Source organism: Hyperolius riggenbachi, chromosome 11 (genome assembly GCF_040937935.1).
Source record: "Hyperolius riggenbachi isolate aHypRig1 chromosome 11, aHypRig1.pri, whole genome shotgun sequence".
NCBI lineage: Eukaryota > Metazoa > Chordata > Amphibia > Anura > Hyperoliidae > Hyperolius > Hyperolius riggenbachi.
In genome coordinates, this window is record NC_090656.1 from 2,826,511 (window position 1) to 2,852,269 (window position 25,759).

At 47.9% G+C, this 25,759-nt stretch overlaps 1 protein-coding gene across 2 annotated transcripts in view; it reads right to left on the minus strand.

Annotated features, from left to right (window-relative positions):
- Positions 1–25,759, minus strand: part of LOC137539063 (CCR4-NOT transcription complex subunit 1-like) — a 138,217-nt gene that overhangs the window by 96,892 nt on the left and 15,566 nt on the right. For both annotated transcript variants that reach the window (XM_068261537.1, XM_068261538.1), the window contains exons 2-11: positions 18,378–18,575; positions 18,135–18,275; positions 12,280–12,459; positions 11,186–11,302; positions 10,991–11,101; positions 6,225–6,302; positions 5,915–6,137; positions 4,939–5,069; positions 4,564–4,860; positions 1,189–1,329 (exon numbers count right to left, since the gene is read on the minus strand). In XM_068261537.1, coding sequence (XP_068117638.1) covers positions 1,189–1,329; positions 4,564–4,860; positions 4,939–5,069; positions 5,915–6,137; positions 6,225–6,302; positions 10,991–11,101; positions 11,186–11,302; positions 12,280–12,459; positions 18,135–18,275; positions 18,378–18,551 — 1,593 coding nt within the window. In that variant the 5' untranslated portion in view covers positions 18,552–18,575. The remainder of the gene's footprint in view (positions 1–1,188; positions 1,330–4,563; positions 4,861–4,938; positions 5,070–5,914; positions 6,138–6,224; positions 6,303–10,990; positions 11,102–11,185; positions 11,303–12,279; positions 12,460–18,134; positions 18,276–18,377; positions 18,576–25,759) is intronic.

Consider the following 25,759-nt stretch of genomic DNA (forward strand, 5'->3'; position numbering starts at 1 on the left):
ACTGTTGGACTGCCGCTGTGCAAGTGCTGCATCTGTGGACACAGAGGCCTGTTCTTTGCTCCATGGCATGCCTCTCTGTCCCGGTAGCTAGCAACAAGCAGCTTGTCTAGGGGGAAGGGGCGTCCCTTGCAGGAGAGGCACTCCTGCAAAATTCCCGCTCTGATTTGCCAACTCTGCCTCTCCCCGCCGTGATTGGTAGACATAGGATCGGCGGGAAGTAACTGACACAACCTGATCCGGATACCCCACTGGATTAGGTAACATGTTGTTTGTTTTTTTTAAAGAGGTCCACCTTGAGTTTTCTTAAAAAATTCTATCTTTGCAAGACATTAAGGCCCACCTGCCAGAGACCTGTCTGTGAGAAATAAACAAAGCACACACAGAGCCGACAGGGGTCGTGGAGGGGGCATGCATAACTTCTCTCTATCACAGCAGAGGCAGCACATTCCTCCCTGGGTCAACAAAGATTGACAAACTGAAAGAACATTAGATATATTACAGAGACCGTAGAAAAGGCTGCAGTAATCCAGACCACATTAGAACAGCTATAGAAACTTAGAGGATAGAAGAAATAAGGCTAAAAATTTTGTTACAGAGTCTCTTTAATAATGTGTGAAAATATCACTGGAGAGAAAACTTAGGAGAAAAAAGGAATTGGGGTCTGAGAGTTATTATATTCAAAGTATTTACATCTAAGGGTGAAAAATATAACTCTAAAGGACCACGATCGTGAAAATTGTGTGCTGTCACTTACAGTAGGCAGTAGAAATCTGACATTACCGACAGGTTTTAGACTAGCCCATCTCCTCATGGGGGATTCTCAGCATGGCTTTTATTCTATATACTCTACCTGAAAAGGATTTATACAAAGATTCTGGTCAGCCTCCCTGCTCACCATACACAGTTGGAAAGAGCAATTGCCTTTTGCTAAGTGCTTCTGAAATTAAAGAAACCCATGAGAATCCCCCATGAGGACATGGTCTGTCATATTTCTACTACCTACTGTAAGTAACAGCAAAATAGGAGGAAAGTAATGTATGGCTCATTGTACACTGGAAGAAACATACTTCTTATTTGAATGTGTTTACATGCGTTTTAAATTTTACAATTTTAGCGAATATGGTCCTTGAATTTCTATCATGGTTCTTCCCACGCGGAGTATGAGAAAGAAAGAGTCACATGACATACCGTTGCCAGCCTTTTATCCACCTCTGGCCCCGCCTTCTCCATCGCTGTCTTCTGTATGAAGCAGCATGCCAGCTCGCAGTTATCCTGAGCCACCTGATTGGCTGCCTGTTCCACCATCTCCCGCTGCTGGGGGGAGGCATCCTGAGGAACGAACCAATATGTCAGACATCTGCAGCACACACACTGAAACTGCACACACAGCTTAACCACCTCACATTCCTGGGTTTTCACCTCTTAAAGATTCCTGACAATTTGGCATTTCAGCTGTATCGCTATTGATAGAGCAATAACTTTTATATTACTTATGCCATCAAAATGATAAATACTAAATGTTGTTGTTGTTGTTTTTTTGAGACATTGGGCAGGATCCACAAAGCTTTTTCACTTGTTTTCACCTTATCTATGTTACATTTTTAAAGAGACACTGAAGCGAGAATAAATCTCGCTTCAGTGCTTATATTTAGCAGGGGCATGTGTGCCCCTGCTAAACCGCCGCTATCCCGCGGCTAAACGGGTGTCCCTTCACCCCCAACCCCCGCAAAATCCGCGACCAACTTGGTCGCAGATTTTGCTGCTCTTGAGGCAGGGCTAACGGCTGCAGCCCTGCCTCTCAGCTCCGTCTATCAGCAGCGCATCGCCGCCTCTCCCCCGCCCCTCTCAGCGAAGGAAGACTGAGAGGGGCGGGGGAGAGGCGGAGATACGCGCTGACAGACGCGCGTGCGGCAGGGCTGCGGCGGTTAGCCCTGCCTCAATTCGGAAGTGATCCCGCACTGCACGGAGGGGATTTCTGAGGTAAGGGACCCCCGTTTAGCGGCGCGATGGTGGCGGTTTAGCAGGGGGACACATGCCCCTGCTGAATATGAGCTCTGAAGCGAGATTTATTCTCGCTTCAGAGTCTCTTTAAGCTCTCAAAGAGCAAAACTATAATATAATTAAGTGAAATAAAGTCAATCAGGAACAACTTACTTTCAGTGATTATTTTGCTTGTAAATGCGCCGAAAGGTTATTTTTATCAATTAGGTGATAAATAAGTCATTTATGAGAAGTTTTGTGAATAGAACCCCAATCTAGGCTTTCCTTGAGTAATATTTTGTTCCCAAGCATTGTTTAATTTCATATGCACTTTATTTCCAGGGGCAAAATAGGTGTAAATGCAGAAAATGCAAATGTTTTTAATTTCACCCTTCCTAATTTTCACATGACAAGTGCCACCGTTATAAAACACCTCAAAACATATTATCTGGTTTATCCCAGTTAAAAGGATACCACATGCCATATTTCATCACTAGAGGGCATGTAGCATACCATTATCACCACCCTGTGCATCTGTAGAGACTGGATGCGATCGCTAGGGTGCAGTTTGGGGACCTCATTGCAGTACAGATACATAGCTAGGCAACAGTGCAGCGATGCATCTGTACAGCACTGGAACCCTGAGCTGTTGCCCCCGAATCTTATAGTGTACCCAAGACAACATGTGACATGATGAGATTAACATGTGTATGTGCAGTGCAAAACATATTAATAACCAGGCTGTTTTACTTTTTGTTTTATTTTGCTGCCTGAAAGAGTTAATTTCTAGGCATGGAAGTGACAGTTCCGTCTTGTCTGTAGCTTGTTGGGAATATAGTAAACATCACTGATAAGCAAATGACAGCCATAAAAGTCTTCCTGGCAGAATACAACTTCTGAGGGCAGGGAGAGATATAATACATGAACTATTGACCTTTTTCTAACTCTGGAACACTTAACAGGCAGACACTGATAAGATGCAGTAAAACATTCAACCTACTTTATAAAATGTTTTTAAATATAAAAGAAAACCCTGGGGTACTTAATAAAGTCCTTTTTAGGAGTAGGAGGATAAATATAATTACCGGTATTTACGTCATCAGTTTATTTTCACCTACGGTTCACTTTAAGGCCAAGTATAGGCGACACAAGGGGCCATATGCAATTCACTTTTTCTCCTGAGATATCTCCTAGGGGATCATCTTCATATTCTCTTTAAAACAACTTTTAAGCATTTTACAATTGTAAAAGTGCCCAAAAGTTGGTGAAAAAGTATTACCAGAATTATTTTGAGTATTTTTTTGCTTGCTGGGGGCTTACAAATAATTTTATGACAAGGTGTAAAAATATCACTTAGGTGACAGCGCAGGAGGAAAAGTGAATTTCATATGGCTTAAGGAGGTCATTAGTTAGATAGGGGTTAAAGTAAACCTGAAATGATCAAAAGCAAAAGTTTTATACATACCTGGGGCTTCCTCCAGCCCCCTTCAGGCTGCTCGGTCTGTCGCCGTCCCCCTCCCGGATCCTCCACATTGCCGGAGAATGCTCCTGGTGGAGGGACTGAGCCTGCACAGACTCACCGGATTACCGAACTGAGGGGAATCCAGGAGGGGGGCGGCGAGGACTGAGCAGCTGGAAGGGGGCTGGAGGAAACCCCAGGTATGTATAAATTTTTTTACTTGTGTTCATCTCAGGTAGACTTTAGGACTTCACTACAGATGGCAAAAGCACTTTTTTTTTATGTTAAACTTTTTTTTCATGAATGATCGCTGCTATTTACTAAAGCAGCAATCATTCACCTGTAAACACGTAATGGCCTCAATTCCAGTAGCTGTGTGAGGTAAATATTTTTTAGTAGGTAAAATATCTCATGAGGTATTTTTCTTTTTTAGCATTTCTGAAAGATTTTTCTCCAATTTAGAACATGAGGTAAATGCATAAAGTGTGGTAAAACATGAGGTATTTCAGCGGTAAGCATGCAGTAAGTAAATAATAGTAATCTTTAATTGTCTTCCATAAGTTAGGATAGTCTTTAGTTTTTTTAGAGGGGGGGGAGGTGTATTTGATTATGTACCAACCTATGAAAAGTATATTCTAAAAAAAAAGAATATATCCAGCAAATATTTGAAGTTTTATTTCTACTATTCTTTTCTATTACACAGCCTGAATAGGAACAGCACTTAAATAGCAATAGGAACTCCACTAAAAACTGCAAAATGCATACAAATTGACTTTACCTCCAGGTACAGGCAGGTCTTAAACTAATTGGTACATTTTGTGCTAACATGTCCCCTAATTTCCATGAGAAAAGCTATTTTCTGTAAAATTAATGCAAATTACCTCATAATTTACCTCATGAGGTAAAACATGACTAAAACCTACCAGAATTGCTAAATGTCATTACCTCATGAGGTAAATTACCTCACATGAGGTAATTTGTTTGATAACCCTACCAAAAAAAAGGCCAATGAGTGGCAGTGATGCGAGCATACGCGCCGGTATCTTTTAATTCAGGACATGGAGGGCCAATTAGGACATGAAATTCATGACTTTAAATCTAAAGTAGTTAATTTGGTCACGTACCCGTAGAAAAGTGGCAAAGCTGGTCTTGATGTTGGCCATGATGCTCTTCAGCAAAGGCTCTCTGCAGGTTATCCTGGCCATGGCAGCTGTTAGATTACGCACCATAGCATGAGCGGCTTCTTGCATTCGAGACTCCTCTGAATCCAGCGCAAAGTCCTTACGCACAATGGGCATACAGGTGTTTATAGCAGTCTGGATGGAACATTCCACCATCGGCTGTAGCAGGTCTTGTACCGCCTGTTCCACAGCCTGACGCACATATTGCTTGAGGTGGGGATGGGTTTCGAAGAGTGAGATCTGTAGAAGAAAGGCTTACAGTGATGGAAGCAGCAGAAAAAAACACCAAAGACACCAGTATCAGAAATAGACACTAACCTTTGGGTTGAGTGTGATGTGCGGTGCAAGCCCAGCAAGCGAATACACACAGATATCATGGTAATTGTACTGTGGAGGCTGAGGAACCATCCCTGTACTGGTGGTGCTGGTGGTCGAATCTGTGGAATCAGCTAAAGGTATACAGAATTAATTACAAAGACACAAGAGCCAACCCCTGAGCAGCTAAGATCTCACGTATAAACCAACCCCTGAACAGCTAAGATCTCGCCTATAAACCACCCCCTGAGCACCAAAGAACTCACCTATAAACCAACCCCTGAGCAGAAAATATCTCACCTATAAACCAACCCCGGAGCAGCAAAGATCTCGCCTATAAACCACCCCCTGAGCAGCAAAGATCTCGCCTATAATCCACCCCATGAGCAGCAAAGATCTCGCCTATAAACCAATCCCTGAGCACCAAAAATCTCGCCTATAAACTAACCCATGAGCACCAAAGATCTCACCTATAAACCAACCCCTGAGCAGCAAATATCTTGCCTATAAACCAACCTCTGAGCAGCAAAGATCTCGCCTATAAACCAACCCCTAAGCAGCAAAGATCTCGCCTATAAACCACCCTTTGAGCAGCAAAGATCTTGCCTATAAACCAACCCCTGAGCAGCAAAGATCTTGCCTATAATCCACCCCCTGAGCAGCAAAGATCTTGCCAATAAACCACTCCCTGAGCAGCAAAGATCTTGCCTATAAACCACCCCCTGAGCAGCAAAGATCTCGCCTATAAACCACCCCTTGAGCAGCAAAGATCTTGCCTATAAACCACCCCCTGAGCAGCAAAGATCTCGCCTATAAACCACCCCTTGAGCAGCAAAGATCTTGCCTATAAACCACCCCTTGAGCAGCAAAGATCTAACCTATAAATAAACCTCTGAGCAGCAAAGATCTCGCCTATAAACCAACCCCTGAGCAGCAAAGATCTCGCCTATGAACATCACAGCACACTTCTGTAACTTACCTGAAGCTGTGAGTTCATCTTCTGAGCAGACGGGGTACTCGATAGCACCGGAGGTATTAGCCATTTCCTCTAGCCGTTTGACATTTGGCACTGAGGGTGCGGGCAAAAGCCCAACCATAGACTTTGGAAGGTTCTGGTTTCTCAGGAGACCTTCATGCTTCAAGGATCGGAGGCTAACGTTCAAAATGTTGCACAAAATTTCTATTTTAAACCTGAGGGTGTGCTGAGGAGAATGTAAGAATCCTCACATTAGCAGACCACAGAAATAACATAGGAAAGGAGACCATTTTAGTTCTATTTTGTTACTAACCTTCATACCGCGTATTTGGTGAAGCTCTACCAAGATTTTTAGAATATTCATAGTCCATCCATGGGGGGGCTGGAAAACCTATACACATGTCAAGGCATGAGAAAAGAGTCATTGTGGTTGTCCTACATTGAAGGGGAACTGGCGTGCAATTCATACGATGTGAACAGCAGTTGTGTGGTCCAGAAAAGCTGGACTGGATTATTAGATGGGGAAAAAAATGCAACCTTCACCTGCGTCATATCAAACATTTGTGAGAATCACTAAAATTTGGGATGATTAGCAGTTAACTACTTTCAGACCAAGATAGTTGAAATCCACACCCTGATTTGATGCTGATCTGGCTGCCAGGGCGTAGATTTAAACTCACTGACGTTGTGCGCATCCCCCACTTTTGTCGCTCTAGCCGATCTCGCCACTGTCTCCCCGCTATCTCCCGTCTCAGCTCATTTGGCTCTGAAGTCTTTATGACAGCAGAGTTCCTGTGAGCGGGTTAGGAGCCGATTTCACTGGCTCCTGGCCGTGCCTTTCAAAGCAAGCACCTCCCATTGGCTTACATTGAAAGACACGGTCAGGAGACAATGAAAGTGGCTCCTGACCGGCTCACAGGAACTCTGCCGTCATAGAGACGGCAGAGTGGGTGGCCCAGGTTCCCGATATGTGGCAGTGATGGCAGTTGTAGTGGGTAAGTGCAGCGATTCCTCGGGATTCGCCCGTTTCTTGTACCAGCGGTCTCTAGTCCTTAAAGGGAACCTTAACTGTGGGTCCCAAAAAAAATTCACTTACCTGGGGCTTTCCCAAGCCTCCTGCAGCCGTCCTGTGCCCGCGCCGGTCCTTCTGTGCCCTCCGGTCTCCCTCCGCGGCTAAGTTTCGTTTTCGGCCGACTGCCAGTCGTCCCCTGGCAAAGCGTCCTCTTCTTCCGCATTCCCCGTCGTAAAGAGGGACCGGCGCGGGCACAGGACGGCTGCAGGAGGCTTGGGAAAACCTTAGGTAAGTTAATTTTTTTGGGGGCCCACAGTTAGGGTTCCCTTTAAGGGGGCCTTAAGGGGCAGAGACCGCTGGTACTTAAGTGGTTAAACAACTGCTGTAGCAAATGGACACCCCGAGTTCAAATATTTTGTTATAAATTCAGGACTACCTAGAGCAGTGGTTCCCAACCTTTTATGAAGTATCGCCCCTTAGGGGAAGACGACTCACCCCTGTCACCCCCCTTCTCTTAGTACGGTATACCCTTACACCAGGTGGTGGTGCCATTGGAGGGGGTAGCGCTGTGACCTTGCCAGCTAAAAATAGCCGGTGACTCAACTACTTTGCGCCAATTCCCTTACCGGTGTAATGTCAGCTATTGCAGCCCCGCACGTTGTGCAGCCCCGCATGCGCAGTAGGAGCCTGTGTCCCATTACATTGTGCAGCCACGTAAAACGTCCTAAATATCTCCGCTTCCGCACCACGTACACTCCCGAAATTTTCAGGGGAGGGAGGGGACCCCCAGATCTAGCTCTGTGCCGAATTGCACCCCCCGAGCCCTGCTGGTTCTCGAGACTGATTGCAGCAAACCTATCTCGGGAACTAGAGGGGCTCGGGGGCTGCAATTCGACACAGAGCTAGATCTGGGGGTCCCCTCCCTCCCCTGAAAATTTCGGGAGTGTACGTGGTGCGGAAGCGGAGATATTTCAGGTAAATAATATCTAACTTCCCACTGAGCATGCGTGATACTCAGTGAGGAAGGCTGCTTCCGGGCTACACTATCTGACATTACACCTCCAGCCCCGGAACCAGCATGCGTGATACTCAGTGAGGAAGGCTGCTTCCGGGCTGCAATATCTGACATTACACCTCCAGCCCCGGAACCAGCATGCGTGATACTCAGTGAGGAAGGCTGCTTCCGGGCTGCAATATCTGACATTACACCTCCAGCCCCGGAACCAGCATGCGTGATACTCAGTGAGGAAGGCTGCTTCCGGGCTGCAATATCTGACATTACACCTCCAGCCCCGGAACCAGCATGCGTGATACTCAGTGAGGAAGGCTGCTTCCGGGCTGCAATATCTGACATTACACCTCCAGACCCAGAACCAGCATGCGCGATACTCAGTGAGGAAGGCTGCTTCCGGGCTACAATATCTGACATTACACCTCCAGCCCCGGAACCAGCATGCGCGATACTCAGTGAGGAAGGCTGATTCCGGGCTGCAATATCTGACATTACACCTCCAGCCCCAGAACCAGCATGTGCGATACTCAGTGAGGAAGGCTGCTTCCGGGCTGCAATATCTGACATTACATCTCCAGCCCCAGAACCAGCATGCGCAATATTCAGTGAGGAAGGTTGCTTCCGGGCTGCAATATCTGACATTACACCTCCAGCCCCGGAACCAGCATGCGTGATACTCAGTGAGGAAGGCTGCTTCCGGGCTACACTATCTGACATTACACCGGCGGCGTGACCAACGAGCCCTGAGGAATTACGCAACTCTATCATGCACACTTGCATATTTTATACAGATCATATTTTTTGCCCATAATTTTCTTAAAAACGAGTGACACTGCGACACTTTATTTTTCCTGCCTTTTCATACTGATCGCCTCCCTGTCGCCCCCCACAAATTTACCACCCCCCTTAGAACCCAAATCGCCCACCTAGGGTCGATCGCCCCCAGGTTGGGAACCACTGACCTAGAGGCATTATAAAATAGTTGCACTGCTGGTAGCATTTAACAAACTGACACAGATGATTGTTGCTGAGCTAGTAAAATGCAGGCAGTGCTAATGTATTGTATACAGTTGTATCCCTTGTCATACTCAGGCACATAAAGTAAACCATAGTACTGTACCTTAACCCCTTCCCCTTAACCCCCTCAAGTCCTGGGGGCGGGGTTATTCAGGGAATCGCATGAGTGCGCATCCCCACTTCAGTCTACCAGCGGCGATCACCGCCGTCTATTTACATTGTACAGCGATGCGATCTACAGCAGCGCTGTACTGGGGACAGCCGTGTCACTCGGCTGTTCCCTAGAGAGGCTCAGGAGTGATCGTCTGTCATAGGCTGATGCCTATCAGAGAGGATTGCCCTGATTGGCTGTCGGGGGGAGGGAGGGAAGTAATAAAAAGAAATAAAAAAATAGACAAATTTATTTTAAAAAAATTCAAATAAATATAAATAAACATTACACCAGTGATCAGAGCCCACCAACAGAAAGCTCTGTTGGTGGGAAGAAAAGGAAGGGGGGGGTTCATTTGCATGCTAAGTGATATGGCTCTGCAGCGAGTTAATAAAGCTGCAGAGCACTACATTGTAAAAGATAGCCTGGTCATTAGGGAGGGTGTAAGCCTATGGTCATGAACTGGTTAATTCAGTCACAGACAACCCAGCCAGCTGATGGTGAACCAGAACTCCCAGGAGTGTGTCAGGGGCTACAAAGGACCACAACTTACTAAATAAAATGTTAAGCAAAGCAAAAATATGCTTTCTTAACCTCCCTGCTGAGCTCGGGGTAACCTGCGCAGGAGGATTTCTCAGGCCCTGCTGGGCCGATTTGCATAATTTTTTTTTTGGTACACGCAGCTAGCACTTTGCTAGCTGCGTGTACTGCCCAATCGCCACCGCTCCGATTCGCCGCCGCTCCCCCCCCATGCGCTGCCTGGCCAATCAGTGCCAGGCAGCGCTGAGGGGTAGATTGGGACTCCCTTTGACGTCGGTGATGTCATCCCGCCATCGCCGACGGGGGAAGCCCTAATGGAAATCCCGTTCAGAACGGGATTTCTGGACGGGCTTGATCGCCGGAGGCGATCGAAGAGGGTAGGAGGATGCCGCTGCACAGCGGCTGTCGTAATGTAGGCTAGCACTAGGCTAGCTACATGATTTTTAAAAAAAAAATAAAAAATAGTGCTGCGCTGCCCCCTGGCGGTTTCAATTGACCGCCAGGGAGGTTAAAAGAGAAGGTAGATTATTCGTAGTTGAGCAAACTCACCCGTCCAGCTGGCACGCCCCTCCTTCAGTTTATGTGCTTCTGTCCTCAGCATCTTCTAATAACATACATGCCACTGGGTCATGATGTTTAAAGGATACCCGAAGTGGCATAATGAGATAGACATGGGTATGTACAGTGCCTAGCACACAAATAACTAGGCTGTGCTCCTTTTTTCTTTCTCTGCCTGAAAGAGTTAAATATCAGGTATGTAAGTGGCTGACTCAGTCCTGACTCAGACAGGAAGTGACTACAGTGTGACCCTCACTGATAAGAAATTCCAACTATGAAACACTTTCCTAGCAGAAAATGGCTTCTGAGAGCAGGAAAGAGATAAAAAGGGTCAATAGTCATAAAATAAAGCTCTGGAATATTTTAAAATGTCATTTTTAGGAGAACGAAGATAGATACTATCGTTTATTTCATTCCTTTATTTTCACCTAGGCTGTCCTTTAAGGAAGCACACAGACTAAGGCCCCCTGCAAATTCGATTTGCGATTCCGAGTTTCCCTGGATGCTATTAAAACAAAAACGCAGCATGCAGTACCGATTAAAAATCGCAAATCGGAATTGCATGTAGTGTGCAAGAGGCCTAAAGGAGGAGCTTGTTGGCCAGATAGGTGAGCCTGCTCTTCTCCAATCTTTCTGTAGGGGCCCAGCGCTGTACATTGGATATGGCACCCCAATACCCCCCCTCCCCCAAGCTTTGGGAAACCTTTGCCACCTAAGGGTTGCTCAGGTTTATCCAGCAGCTCAGGTTCTGCAGCCTAAGTAAACAACGGCGACTGTTTGCTTACGTACCAAACTGCTTCCGGCAAACTTCATCACTTTGGTAACGAACGGCACAACGTAGAGGAGTTCATGCTTTCCCTTTGCGTAGGCCTCCTGCAGCAACGCCTTTATATCCAGGTCCTGGGAATGGTGCATAATAAAGGCATACTTGTAGGAGCACAAACTCAGGGTCCAGCCAGAAGGAAGACAGAGAAAAGTACTTACCGTGGATAAGATGGGCTTGTCCTTGGCCAACGTCAACAAACCCAGCCAGTTGCCCAAGTTCCACAGCAGAAAACGCAGAGAGAAGACGGAACGCGCCTTGGCAGATGCCAGCAGTACCTGCCGGAATAAGTCAGGCAATCAGTGAACAGGTAACACACCGAGTGAGATTTACTAACCAAAAACCAAGCAATGTATTGGCAGATCGACCATAAGACCTCTCTGACCGAATCTGATCAAACACAGATCTGTTTCCCGCCCATACAATGCAGACTGATTTCCGTTAGATTTCAGCATGAAATCTATCAGGAATCGGAATAGTAATGAAGCCTCCACCGCCTGTCTGCCCCCCCCCCCCCCATCAAGTGTTAAATGCCCTCTAAGGTCACCATCCCCCCATGAAGTGTTATATGCCCTCTGAGCCCACCTTAACGTCAGCAGAAGGCTCCAATGGGCATATCATAAGGGTAGGTGCGCACATAACATAAAAGGCTGCTTTTTGTGTCAAGCGTTCATTTTATGTTGTGTGCGTTTTCTGTGCGTTTGCGGTTTTTACTGCAGATGCGTTTTGCATGCGTTTTAATGGATTTGTGGTTCGCATATACAAAATGGCGTTTTTATATTTCCATTTATGCAAATCACTAGGAGGACAACAAGAAGCGGAAATCTATCACAAACAATTTTTTGGTAAAAACATATTAAAACGCATGAAAAACGCATACCACTGCGTACCCATTGACTTTCATGTGCGTTTTAGCATACTATGCAACAAAACCAGCGTTTTTGAAAATGCGCGCATATGCGATTTTTCTTGCGGCCCATAGAATTAATTTAGCAGCAAAAATGCAGCGGTTTCCGCAACGCTAGCGTTTCTGCTATGTGTGCACCCAGCCCGAGAGTATTAGCCATCATGGACGCGATTGTTCTAAAAACTGACCGTTGCTAGGCTGGCCAAAGCAAAACCAGCTATCAGCAGACATTTCAGAATGAATCCAGCCAGGATTTGCTGGATCACTAATGATAACGCAACTGGTGATGTGCTAGTAAATCAGACCCTGTGTTGGACCTTCGATGAAACGCGTCCATGAGATACACACCTTAATATTTCTGTAGGTCTCTGTTAGAACCAGATTGTGAAATTCCGTGCTCTTCAGGCCATCCAGGAACATGGAGTATCGTCCATGGAACATCATCTCACTGCTCACACATTTTATCACCAAGTATCGGGACAACCAGGGCATAAACACGTTCTTTACAGTGTGCTTCACTTCTCTCACCTGTCACACAAGAGGTTAGAACAACATATTGTATTTTTCAGCACACACCTTAAAGAGGAGCTGTCAGCCATACTATCTCAGAAAAAAAACACATACATTAGTCTATAAATACTTGCTCTACTTACATAACATATGTATTGCACTGTCCACATTTTGTTTTCAGTGAGTTTTATATAGTAAATAAAGAGAATTCTGTTTCTGTCAGTTTCCATCTTAGAATCCCTGTGTCTGAAGCCAATCCTGATGTCATTTCCTCCCTTATTCTGTTTCCTCTCCTCTGCCTGATTGTGTATGCATTGCCCGCCCCCTCTCAGTCTTCAGACACTCCCACACAGCTCTGCAGTAAGAAATGCATCCTCACAAACCATTGTGTGCCTTCGCAGACCTGGTTTATCTGTATGGATCGGATTTCAGCGGAGTCACAAGAAATATTGGCCAATCAGAGAGAAACAGAGGTGTGGGAGGAGAAACCGGGAGTGAAAGAAACTTCAGCCAATCAGGCTGCATTAGTTATGTATGAAGAGAACAGGGGAGGAAAAAAACAACCAGCATGCACTGCAACTTCTCTTTTGCGGCACATGTACCAAATGAGAGCCAGGGGACCTAGTAAGTAATATTCTTTTGAGAAGAAAATTAAGAGAGATTTTTAACTTATGGATTGCCTTATTATTTGTTTACCATATAAAAATAAATAATTGATTTTTGATTGTATGCTTATAGAAAACCTGAACTGAAAATTAAATGTCAAGCATACACAAGTCATACTTACCTTCCATGTAGTCTACTCCTCAGTGTCTTTCTCCTGTCCCGCGTCCTGTTTGTTCACTAAGATCAAGGGAATTCTCCGTCCTCCATTTTGAAAATGGCCATTACCCATAACAGCTTTCTGGTCAGCACACAGTTAAACTGTAACATCGCCCACTTGAGCAATAGGGAAACATGGACATTACCTGGTACATCAGTTTTCCTCTTAGCTATAAATGACAGCAACTGATATTTTACTGACAGCAACTGATATACTTCAGATCTGACAAAATATTGTCAGAACTGGATGGGATTATTGTCAGAAGAAAATGGTGAGCTTCTGAGAGGAACTGATGGCAAGGTAACTATGCAATGTTCATTTGAAGTTACCTCATGTGTTTATTTTAAATATTTTTACTCAGTACAGGTTCTCTTTAAGTACAGGTTCTCTTTAAGTACAGACGTATGATCAGGACTCAGGAGACTGGTACGTACCTCTGTGTGCTGTCCTGCCATCTCCCACTGCAGGTTTGTCCCACTCACGCCCCATGTCCATCGCTTCACCACTCACTGTCTACACACCCACCCTTTTCCACCTGTTAAAGAGGCACTATGGCAAAACATTTTAAAATTTAAAATATGTGCATAGACAAATAAGTACGTTTTTTTCCAGCGTAAAATGAGCCATAAATGACTTTTCTCCTATGTTGCTGTCACTTAAAGTAAGTAGTAGAAATCTGACAGAAGTGACAGGTTTTGGACTAGTCCATCTCTTCATAGGGGATTCTCAGCAAGGCTTTTATTCTTTATAAAGATATTCCCTAAAAAGAATTTAAACAATGATGCTGTCCAGCTTCCCTGTTCCCTACACAGTTTTTTGGCAGTTGGACAGAGCAACTGCCATTCACTAAGTGCTTTGGAAAATAAATAAATCCCTTAGAATCCCCCCATGAAGAGATGGACTAGTCCAAAACCTGTCACTTCTGCCAGATTTCTACTACCTCCTGTAAGTCACAGCAACATAGGAGAAACTATGGAGGGAGGTGCGCACTTGGCAGGCATCATCTACAGGGGGTTAGTACACTGGTCATCTTTATCTAAATATATTGTTATTGTGTAAGTTGGCCTTTAAATTGCCCATAAACAGTACTATTTTCAGCAAAAAATCGACCCGAGCGATCAGATTAATGTGTTCTTAATACATCGAATTTATCACCATCAATGAACCAATCTGTACTTCCTATTCATTCTATTCATCACAACCAATTATTAAAAAATGTTTTTTCGATTTACTAAATTATCATCAACTTATCACCCTTAAGGGGCCCATGCACTAGTCGATTTTAGCCATCGATTGATCGATTCTATAGAATCATTAGATCGGAAATCGATCCTTTCAAATCAGCCAATCCACTGATTTGAGGCCGATTTTGAACGATTTGATCTGACAGGATGGAAAATCTAGGTCAATCTGCTGGCCCATAGAGCTGCATTGGATCTAATGGTGCAATAATGCATTTAGATCCATTTTCAATAGATTTCAGAATGGCACATAACAGATAGATTCCTGTCAGATTTGACCTGACAGGCATCTGACAGAAATCTATCTGATGGTTGAATCTGCTGCAAATCTATAAGTGTATGGTCACCTTTAGAATTGTTCACCAGGGCTGTGGAGTCGGTACAAAAATCCACCAACTCTGACTCCTCAGTTTAGGATTCCACCGACTCTGACTCCTCTAATTTGCATATTACAATCTTGTTGATTAAAAGTTTGTAACGTGAAATGCATCTCGTAACTACCAACGCTTAGCAATTTTAAAAGACAACTGAAGTGAGAAGGATATGGAGACTGCCATATTTATTCCCTTTATAGTCATAGACTAAAATTAGTCCTTGGTAAGAGTACTTCTAGAAGGTGCAGACCGGAACAAAGAACATCTATCAGGCCCTAGGCAATGTAACTGTGGGTACATGTATGAGTGATGTGCAGGTACTCTGCAGGGGAATGAGGGGATTCTTCCTCTATTACACATTCTTCATGCACAATCTGAACATGGATCAGGCCCTAGGCAATGTAAGTGTGGGTACATGTAACAGTGATGTGCAGGTACTCTGCAGGGGAATGAGGCGACTCTTCCTCTATTACACATTCTTCATGCACAATCTGAACATGGATCAGGCCGTAGGCAATGTAAGTGTGGGTGCATGTAAGAGTGATGTGCAGGTACTCTGCAGGAGAATGAGGCGATTCTTCCTCTATTACACATTCTTCATGTACAATCTGAACATGGATCAGGCCCTAGGCAATGTGACTGTGGGTACATGTAAGAGTGATGTGCAGGTACTCTGCAGGGGAATGAGGAGATTCTTCCTCTATTACACATTCTTCATGCACAATCTGAACCAGGTTTATGGGTGACAGACAACACCTCTGTGTTCAATGTGCACAACATTCTCAGTGGATTCCCTGCAGCTCTGTGGGGAGTGCATATGTAGAGTATAGTACTACTGTGTAACAAAGTAAACCTGAGACAGATGAAATTAAAGTTTTATACATACCTGGGGCTTCCTCCAGCCCCCTACAGGCTAATAAGTCCCTCGCTGTCCTCCTCCGACCACCTGGATCTTCTGCTATGAGTCCAGGTACTTGAGCCAGTCTGGCATAGTGCGCATGCACACACTCCGCTGCCGGGAGCATACTACACCTGTGCGGCTCTATTGCGCAGGTGCAGAACGCTCCTGGCTGTGGAAGCGGCAGGTGGCCGGACAGCGCTGACTGGCTGAATTACCAGGACTCATAGCAGAAGATCCGGGTGGTGGAGGAGGACAGCGAGGGACTGATTATCCTGAAGGGGGCTGGAGGAAGCCCCAGGTATGTATAAAACTTTTCTTTTCATCCGTCTCAGGTACCATTTAATTCGTAGTCACCAAACCAAATTTTAACAACATATCAAATTATTTGATTTCATCAGCAAAGGGAGTGCATACATTTGCATAAACCAGAATCAGTGCAGAATTATTTCCATCTCATTGACAATCTGTATTAGTGACACAGCTACACATCAGGCTTTATTCTTACAGCATAGATGTTATTTAGTATATATAAGAGATTCCTGTGTACACATCATATATACAGTCACAATCAGATGTGTATATCTGACCTTAAAATACGAGGACTGCTTTACTGAAGCAGCACAAGTAACTAATTTTGATTGGTTGATTTCATTTTTGTGGACTAAGCACAGCTATTACTGTATATATACATTATTTATGATGACTATTATCTGAGAAATAGAACATTTTATCATATTTTCTATTTTAACCACTTCAGGATTCTGCGTACGCTTAATTACGCCCCTGAATCCTGAAGTGGTTTCCATACGAGCGGCCGTTCCATGTCAGTTCACTGGGTGTCTCCGTGAACACCCTGCGAGCCGCCGATCGCAGCTCGCAGGGTAAATGTAAACACGCGGGGAAGATCTTCCCCGGTGTTTACATATATACGGCGCTGCGCAGCAGCAGCGCCGTAGAGGAGATCGCCGATCCCCGGCCTCTGATAGGCTAAAGCCTATCCTATCCGGCGCAGGACGGCTTACCGTCCTGCGCCGCACACAGGGGACGGGAGAGGGAGGGAAGGAGGCAGAGGGAAGACTAGTGCTGCGGAGGGGGGCTTTGAGGAGCCCCCCCCCCCCCCCCCCGCTAGGCACAGCAGCGCGGCGGCGATCAGACCCCCCCAGCAGGACATCCCCCTAGTGGGGAAAAAAGGGGGGGAGGTCTGATCGCCCTGCCTGATTTCTGATCTGTGCTGCGGGCTGAAGAGCCCCCGCAGCACAGATCAGCCAAACCACCCGGAATCCGGAAGTGGTTAATTACAGTTTAAATTCATTAGGAGTCAGAGTCGGAGTTGGTGCATTTTTTCCCGACTCCGGGTACCCAAAGTACCGACTCCACAGCCCTGTGCGGAAGGACGGCATGGGACTCACAAGTGTTTATGCTGCTGGAGGAAGCTGAGTATTAAAGGTGAGTATTACATTTTCTTTTTCCCACAGCTCTGGTACACTTTAAACATCCAGGTATGCAAGTGACAGTTTCTGTCCGGTTGGGACCTGGTCACACTGTCATGCAACCCTCACTGAAAAGGAATTACAGCCATGAAACACTTTCCTGGCATAAAATGGCTTCTGCAAGCAGGAAAGAGATAAAAAGTGTAAAAAGTTCATAGATTTTAGCTCTGGCATACTTCAATAAATGTGTCAGTGAGAAGAGCCATTAAAACAGTAAAAACATAAAAAGTACAGTATATTTAAATATAAAATAAAACTGTGGGATATCTACAAAAGTAATTTTTAGGACAAGGATGATAGATAAAAAGATACCATATATACTCGCATATAAGCCGACCCATGTATAAGCCAAGTTACCCACTTTTCCCTCAGAAAGCAGGAAAAAGTGATTGATGCGTGTATACACTCCTCCCCAGTAGCTAGATGTGCCCCCAGTACAAGTCATCCACTCTCCTCATAGCCAGATGTGTCCCAATGATGAAACAGCTGTGTCTCAAGGCACCACTAGATGGCATCATAGATATGAGACACAGTGATTGCCACACAGGAAGAATCCCAGATCATTGCACCGCTGACACGTTGCTTGCACGCTCCGCTCCACAAGCCAGGGGACACAGGAAATCTTGAGCAGCGCACTCTGCACACCATGCTGCAGGGGATGGGGGACACAGCAGGGAGCCAGCTGGCAAGAGCAGGATCACTAGTGCACAATCCTTACACTCCTCTGCCAGTAACAAAACCTGCTCCACCATCCATGCTGCTCCACTGACTCACATATAAGCCAAGGGGGTAACTTTTCAACACATTTTTTGTGCTGACAAATTAGGCTTATACACGAGTATATAAGGTAGATAAAGACCTTACCCTGCTCTGCATTTCAGCATGGGACAGGTTTTTAAGGAGAAAGGCAACCTTCTTTTGCACTTCCTCAGATGGCTCCAACAGTCTCTCAGTCCGCTCTGCAGCCTCCAGTAGAATGTCTGGTTTGACAGGGTGGTTTGCCACCTAGAAAGGAAATAATATATGGGACATAAAGAACAAACGTATCCTCCTAACTACACGTCATAACCCACAGAATTCCTTCAAAAACCATAAAGAAGTTTTTACCAGAAAATCGTGAAAGCCATCACTGGTGGCCCGGGTCTCTGGTCTGAAGGAGGTCTTGCCCATTGATCGTTTGAATTCTTTGCTGCTCGCTTTGACAGGAATGGCAGGGACTTTGGGCCGAACACTCGCCTCGGAGAGCGCAGCACTGCGTGAAGTGGCCATGGTGTCCGTCATTTTCTCCGGAAGGTCCTGGAACGCCTGATGTGGAAACCAAAAAGAGTGACTGATGAAGGCCAAGTACCGACAGTACCGGTGATGGCTCTATGACCAGCAAATTAGACATCAAGCATGGTTTCCCCAGCCATGTTTAGGGAGACCTGATTAACTGAATAACTTAATTTATAAGTACATTAGAGGGCAATACAAAGGCTTGGCAGATGAGTGTTTTGTCCCTAGGGTTGAACAACGGACAAGGGGACATTATTTGCGGGTGGAGGACAAAAGTTTTTGCCATGTATTTAGAAAGGAGTCCTTCACAGTGACAGTGGTTAAAATCTGGAACATCTTACCTCAGGAAGTAGTTATGGCAAACTCTATAGCTGCTTGTAAAGAGGGCTTGGAGGCTTTCCTTGCATTGAAGGGCATCCCCGGCTAGGGTTCCTGCGGATATACTGGGGTATGGTTGTGCATGGTAATCATAGCATGCACAATCGCGTTTTACTGGTTTTCGGGAGGGGAGGAGGGACGCAGCAGCGGGTGCACAAACAGCAGCGGGAGAAGGACGCAGCGGCGGGAGTGAACAAATACATTGCCTGGGATCCAATCGCCACATCTATTACTTACTTCTTCTTGTTCCTGCGCTTCATCTACTGTAACAGTGCCCAGGGGGCCACGCCTCACGTGGTTGACAGCGTTAAAGGATACCCGAGGTGACATGTGACATGATGAGATAGACATGTGTATGTACAGTGCCTAGCACACTAATAACTAGGCTGTGTTCCTTTTTTTTCTTTCTCTGCCTGAAAGAGTTAAATATCAGGTATGTAAGTGGCTGACTCAGTCCTGACTCAGACAGGAAGTGACTAGTGTGACCCTCACTGATAAGAAATTCCAACTATAACACACTTTCCTAGCAGAAACTGGCTTCTGAGAGCAAGAAAGAGATAAAAACGTTCAATGGTTCATAGATTTTAGCTCTGGCATACTTCAATGAATGTGTCATTGTGCAAAAACAATAAAACAGTTAAAACTTAAAAAGTAGATTTAACCAGTTATTGAGAATCTATCGTATTAAAACGTCATGTTTTAGCTTGTTAACAGCAACATGGTGTTTTAATACGTCGCGTGTTCCCGCTGCCGCTCCTGCCGCCGTTTCCGACGGGATTCCGTGTTCAGTGATTGGGGAAGAGGACTGAGCGGTCCTCTACCCAATTGCACTGCCAGGGGCTGGAGGAAGCCCTGGGTTGGTGGCGGGGAGCGGAGCTGCAGTGAGGGCACAGGACGGCTGCCAGGGGCTGGAGGAAGCCCCGGGTTGGTGGGGGGAGCGGAGCTGTGGGGAGGGCACAGGAGGGCTGCCAGGGGCTGGAGGAAGCCCAGGGTTGGTGGCGGGGAGCGGAGCTGCAGTGAGGGCACAGGATGGCTGCCAGGGGCTGGAGGAAGCCCTGGGTTGGTGGGGGGAGCGGAGCTGTGGGGAGGGCACAGGAGGGCTGCCAGGGGCTGGAGGAAGCCCCGGGTTGGTGGGGGGAGCGGAGCTGTGGGGAGGGCACACGACGACTGCCAGGGGCTGGAGGAAGCCCCGGGTTGGTGGCAGGGAGCGGAGCTGTGGTGAGGGCTGCCAGGGGCTGGAGGAAGCCCCGGGTTGGTGGGGGGAGCGGAGCTGTGGGGAGGGCACAGGAGGGCTGCCAGGGGCTGGAGGAAGTCCGGGTTGGTGGCAGGGAGCGGAGCTGTGGGGAGGGCTGCCAGGGGCTGGAGGAAGCCCCGGGTTGGTGGGGGGAGCGGAGCTGTGGGGAGGGCACAGGAGGGCTGCCAGGGGCTGGAGGAAGCCCCGGGTTGGTGGGGGGAGCGGAGCTGTGGGGAGGGCACAGGACGGCTGCCAGAAGCCCCGGGTTGGTGGCGGGTAGCGGAGCTGTGGGGAGGGCACAGAACGGCTGCCAGGGGCTGGAGGAAGCCCCGGGTTGGTGGAGGGGAGCGGAGCTGTGGGGAGGGCACAGGAGGGCTGCCAGGGGCTGGAGGAAGCCCTGGGTTGGTGGCGGGGAGCGGAGCTGTGGGGAGGGCACAGGAGGGCTGCCAGGGGCTGGAGGAAGCCCCGGGTTGGTGGTGGGGAGCGGAGCTGTGGTGAGGGCACAGGAGGGCTGCCAGGGGCTGGAGGAAGCCCTGGGTTGGTGGTGGGGAGCGGAGCTGTGGGGAGGGCACAGGACGGCTGCCAGGGGCTGGAGGAAGCCCCGGGTTGGTGGTGGGGAGCAGAGCTGTGGTGAGGGCACAGGAGGGCTGCCAGGGGCTGGAGGAAGCCCCGGGTTGGTGGGGGGGAGCGGAGCTGTGGGGAGGGCACAGGAGGGCTGCCAGGGGCTGGAGGAAGCCCCGGGTTGGTGGGGGGAGCGGAGCTGTGGGGAGGGCACAGGAGGGCTGCCAGGGGCTGGAGGAAGCCCCGGGTTGGTGGGGGGAGCGGAGCTGTGGGGAGGGCACAGGAGGGCTGCCAGGGGCTGGAGGAGGGCACAGGACGGCTGCCAGGGGCTGGAGGAAGCCCTGGGTTGGCGGTGGGGAGCGGAGCTGTGGTGAGGGTACAGGACGGCTGTCAGGGGCTGGAGGAAGCCCCGGGTTGGTGGCAGGGAGCGGAGCTGTGGTGAGGGCACAGGAGGGCTACCAGGGGCTGGAGGAAGCCCTGGGTTGGCGGTGGGGAGCGGAGCTGTGGTGAGGGCACAGGACGGCTGCCAGGGGCTGGAGGAAGCCCCGGGTTGGTGGCAGGGAGCGGAGCTGTGGTGAGGGCACAGGAGGGCTACCAGGGGCTGGAGGAAGCCCTGGGTTGGCGGTGGGGAGCGGAGCTGTGGTGAGGGTACAGGACGGCTGCCAGGGGCTGGAGGAAGCCCCGGGTTGGTGGCAGGGAGCGGAGCTGTGGTGAGGGCACAGGAGGGCTACCAGGGGCTGGAGGAAGCCCTGGGTTGGCGGTGGGGAGCGGAGCTGTGGTGAGGGCACAGGACGGCTGTCAGGGGCTGGAGGAAGCCCCGGGTTGGTGGCAGGGAGCGGAGCTGTGGTGAGGGCACAGGAGGGCTACCAGGGGCTGGAGGAAGCCCTGGGTTGGCGGTGGGGAGCGGAGCTGTGGTGAGGGCACAGGACAGCTGTCAGGGGCTGCAGGAAGCCCCAGGTAAGTGGATTTTCCTTCCCTTTAAAGTGTAGCTGAGCCGAAGCTCAGGCACAAAATGAGCTACTTACCTAAAGAGAGGGAAGCCTCAGGATCCTATTGCCTCTGTATTCTGATGTCCCCAGTCTAGGGCTGCACGATTTGGGGTAAAAATTGAAATTGCGATTTTTCTGTCAGAAATTGTGATTTTGAATTTTTTCACGATTTTTTCCAAAACAAGTTTTAGCTTGTCCTAGTGTACAGTGTCGTGCGCAGCGGGTTTGGGGGGGGGGGGGGAGGACTAGGGTGCAGCGGCATAGCTAGCATAGTAGCCCCAATATAGGGAGTTTAGTTGCCCCAGTGTGGCTAGTATAGTGCTCCAGTATAGCTAGCATAGTGCCCCAGTATAGATAGTATAGTGTCTCAGTATAGCTAGTATAGTGCCCCAGTATAGATAGTATAGTGTCTCAGTATAGCTAGCATAGTGCCCCAGTATAGATAGTATAGTGTCTCAGTATAGCTAGTATAGTGCCCCAGTATAGATAGTATAGTGTCTCAGTATAGCTAGCATAGTGCCCCAGTATAGATAGTATAGTGTCTCAGTATAGCTAGTATAGTGCCCCAGTATAGATAGTATAGTGTCTCAGTATAGCTAGTATAGTGCCCGGCAGTATGGGTAGGTAGTGCCTCAGTATAGCTAGTATAGTGCCCAGTATGCGTAGGTAGTGCCACAGTATAGCTCGTAAAGTGCCCAGTACAGGTAGGTAGTGCCCCAGTATAGCTAGTATAGTGCCCAGTATGGGTAGGTAGTGCCCCAGTATAGTTAGTATAGTGCCCCAGTATAGTGCCCAGTATGGGTAGGTAGTGCCCCAGTATAGTTAGTATAGTGCCCCAGTATAGCTAGTATAGTGCCAGTATGGGTAGGTAGTGCCCCAGTATAGTTAGTATAGTGCCCCAGTATAGCGCCCCAGTATGGGTAGGTAGTGCCCCAGTATAGCTAGTATAGTGCCCCAGTATAGCTAGTATAGTGCCCCAGTATAGCTAGTATAGTGCCCCAGTATAGCGCCCCAGTATGGGTAGGTAGTGCCCCAGTATAGCTAGTATAGTGCCCAGTATGGGTAGGTAGTGCCCCAGTATAGCTAGTATAGTGCCCAGTATGGGTAGGTAGTGCCCCAGTATAGTTAGTGTAGTGCCCCAGTATAGCTAGTATAGTGCCCAGTATGGGTAGGTAGAGCCCCAGTATTGCTAGTATAGTGCCCAGTATGGGTAGGTAGTGCCCCAGTATAGTTAGTGTAGTGCCCCAGTATAGCTAGTATAGTGCCCAGTATGGGTAGGTAGAGCCCCAGTATTGCTAGTATAGTGCCCAGTATGGGTAGGTAGTGCCCCAGTATAGTTAGTGTAGTGCCCCAGTATAGCTAGTATAGTGCCCAGTATGGGTAGGTAGTGCCCCAGTATAGCTAGTATAGTGCCCACTATGGGTAGGTAGTGCGCCAGTATAGATAGTAAAGTGCCCCAGTATAGCTAGTATAGTGCCCAGTATGGGTAGGTAGAGCCCCAGTATTGCTAGTATAGTGCCCACTATGGGTAGGTAGTGCGACAGTATAGCTAGTAAAGTGCCCCAGTATAGCTAGTATAGTGCCCAGTATGAATCGGTAGTGCCCCAGAACAGCTAGTAAAGTGTGCAGTATAGGTAGGTAGGTACGCCGTTGCGGCCATGCCCGCGCCTGGCCATGATCCGCTTACCTCAGCCGCTGCGCCGTGCCACAGAAGCAGTGCATGAGGTTAATAAGCCGGGCAGCGGGGGGAGGAGAGTTCAGTCCAGAGCGGCACACAGCTTCTCCAATCGCTGGATACCGATGGTATGACGGCAGCGGTAGGCGGAGCTGTACTAGAGCGTACAGCTCCCCCTACCACCTCCGTCATTCCATTGCTATCCAGCGATTGGAGAAGCTGTGTGCCGCTCTGGACTGAACTCTCCTCCCCCCGCTGCCCGGCTTATTAACCTCATGCACTGCTTCTGTGGCACGGCGCATCGGCTGCGGTAGGCGGATCATGGCCAGGCGCGGGCAAGCACTAAAGACCGAAAACCGCCGGATCCAGACAATCCCAAAATCGTCTTCACAGGAACCGCGGTTTCGGTTTAAAACCGAGAAATCGTGCAGCCCTAACCCAGTTGCTGATTGTCCCCCCCGGAAGATTAGTGACAAGGCATTGTCGCTAATCAGATCAGGGCCGTGTCGCTCTTCTTCCTTATTCATGGCTGCGCAATAGTCGTCTGAGCCCTCCGAGCGCAGTAAGCTGGAGTGACGAGCTTGTGGTACTGCGCATGAGTGGGCGGGCTTCTGAGGCTACAGTGCGGCCAGTAATACGGAAACTGTGGCTACAAACATATAATAGCGCTCACTGGACGTGGCTGCCTCTAGCACAGCCTAGATAGGGTCAAAACTGCACAGGTAAACCAGAAACAGTTATTAAAGTTTATGAGACTGATCAGACACCCAGTTCATTAGGTGGAGCGCTCCCTGCTTTCTGTGGGAAGCCAAACGTGAATAGTAAATAATGTGGGTTCAGCGCTCAGGAAGACAGTCTCTGGTACAATCACTTGTAAAAACATATAGGGGGAGTATGCCAAGCACCGCTCCCCCTCAAGTTGAATAAACTCACCGGATCCGCTGGCCAGATTGGGCCCGTCAGCGCATGTGGGGTATAGGCCACCCCTCAGCCACCTCGGCAACCTCAGCTGGGCACTTGTGATTCTGATCGAGACACTGCTCTGTCCAGCGTTGGGATAATAGTCCAGTGAATTGAACCTGTGGCAGGAGCAGCAGAGGATTCTGGGCTGGAGCCGGCAGGAGAGCCGTCTTCCTGAGCGCTGAACCCACATTATTTACTATAATACGGAAACTGCGCAACCCCAATGCGGAGGGGGGCCGATGACACGAAAGGGAAGCCTCAATAGAATCCAGACGCTTCCCTCTCTGTAGGGCAAGAACTTGTTTTGAACCCGATCTTCAAGGACACCCGAGGTGAGAAAAAACTGATGAGATAAATTGTATCTATCCTCCTTCTCCTAGAAATGACTTTTTTAGATATTCCCTAATTTTATAATATATTTAAATCTACTTTTTAAATTTTTATGGTTTCATTGTCTATGCTCAATGACACATTCATTGAAGTATGCCAGAGCTATAATCTATGAACTATTGATCCCTTTTATCTCTTTCCTGTTCTCAGAAGCTATTTTCTGCAAGGAAAGTGTTTTATGGTTGTAATTCCTAATCAGTGAGGGTTACATTGTAGTCTGACAGGAACTGCCACTTATATACCTGATGTTTAACCTGGCTGGGTTCACATATGACATAACATGAAAGGCTGCGTTTCATGTCAAGTTTTAAGTTAATGTTGTGTGCATTCTCGGTGCGTTTGCGATGCGTTTTTCATACATTTTAATACGTTTGCGGTTTGCATATCAAAAACACATATGCGTTTTCCATGCATTTTTATATTTCCATTTATGCAAATGACTTGGAAGACAACAGGAAGCGAAAATACAGCAAAAAAAATATTTGACTTTCGTTATGGGCGCTTTGGCACCATTCCTGCATAATATGCAACAAAACCAGCGTTTTTTGAAAATGCGTATGCGTTTTTTCTGCGTCTCACAGACTTTCATTAGAGGCAAAAAGCGTTTTCCGCAACACTAGCTATTCTGCTATGTGTGCACCTGGCCTCAGACAGAGAAACAGCAGCACAACCTAGTTATTAGTGTGCTGGGCACTGTACATACACATGTCTATCTCATCATGTCACATCGGGTATCCTTCCAGCTTGGGGTCACTTTAAACCAGCCGTGCCCAACCTACGGCCCGCGGGCCATTTGTGGCCCGCGAAGCCAGTTTCTGTGGCCCGCGCGGTGTCTGCCTGCGGAGGGGGAGAGGATCGGGTGGTATTGCGTAGTATGGCACTCGGCGGGACGCGCATACACCAGCATGTGCTTGTATTCAGCCCCGGGTAGTGCTGGGAGAGTCAGAAAGCCTCACTCATTGGTTACTGCAGGAACCTTCCTCCAATAGGAATCAGCCTAGTTCCTATTGGAGGAAGGTTCCTG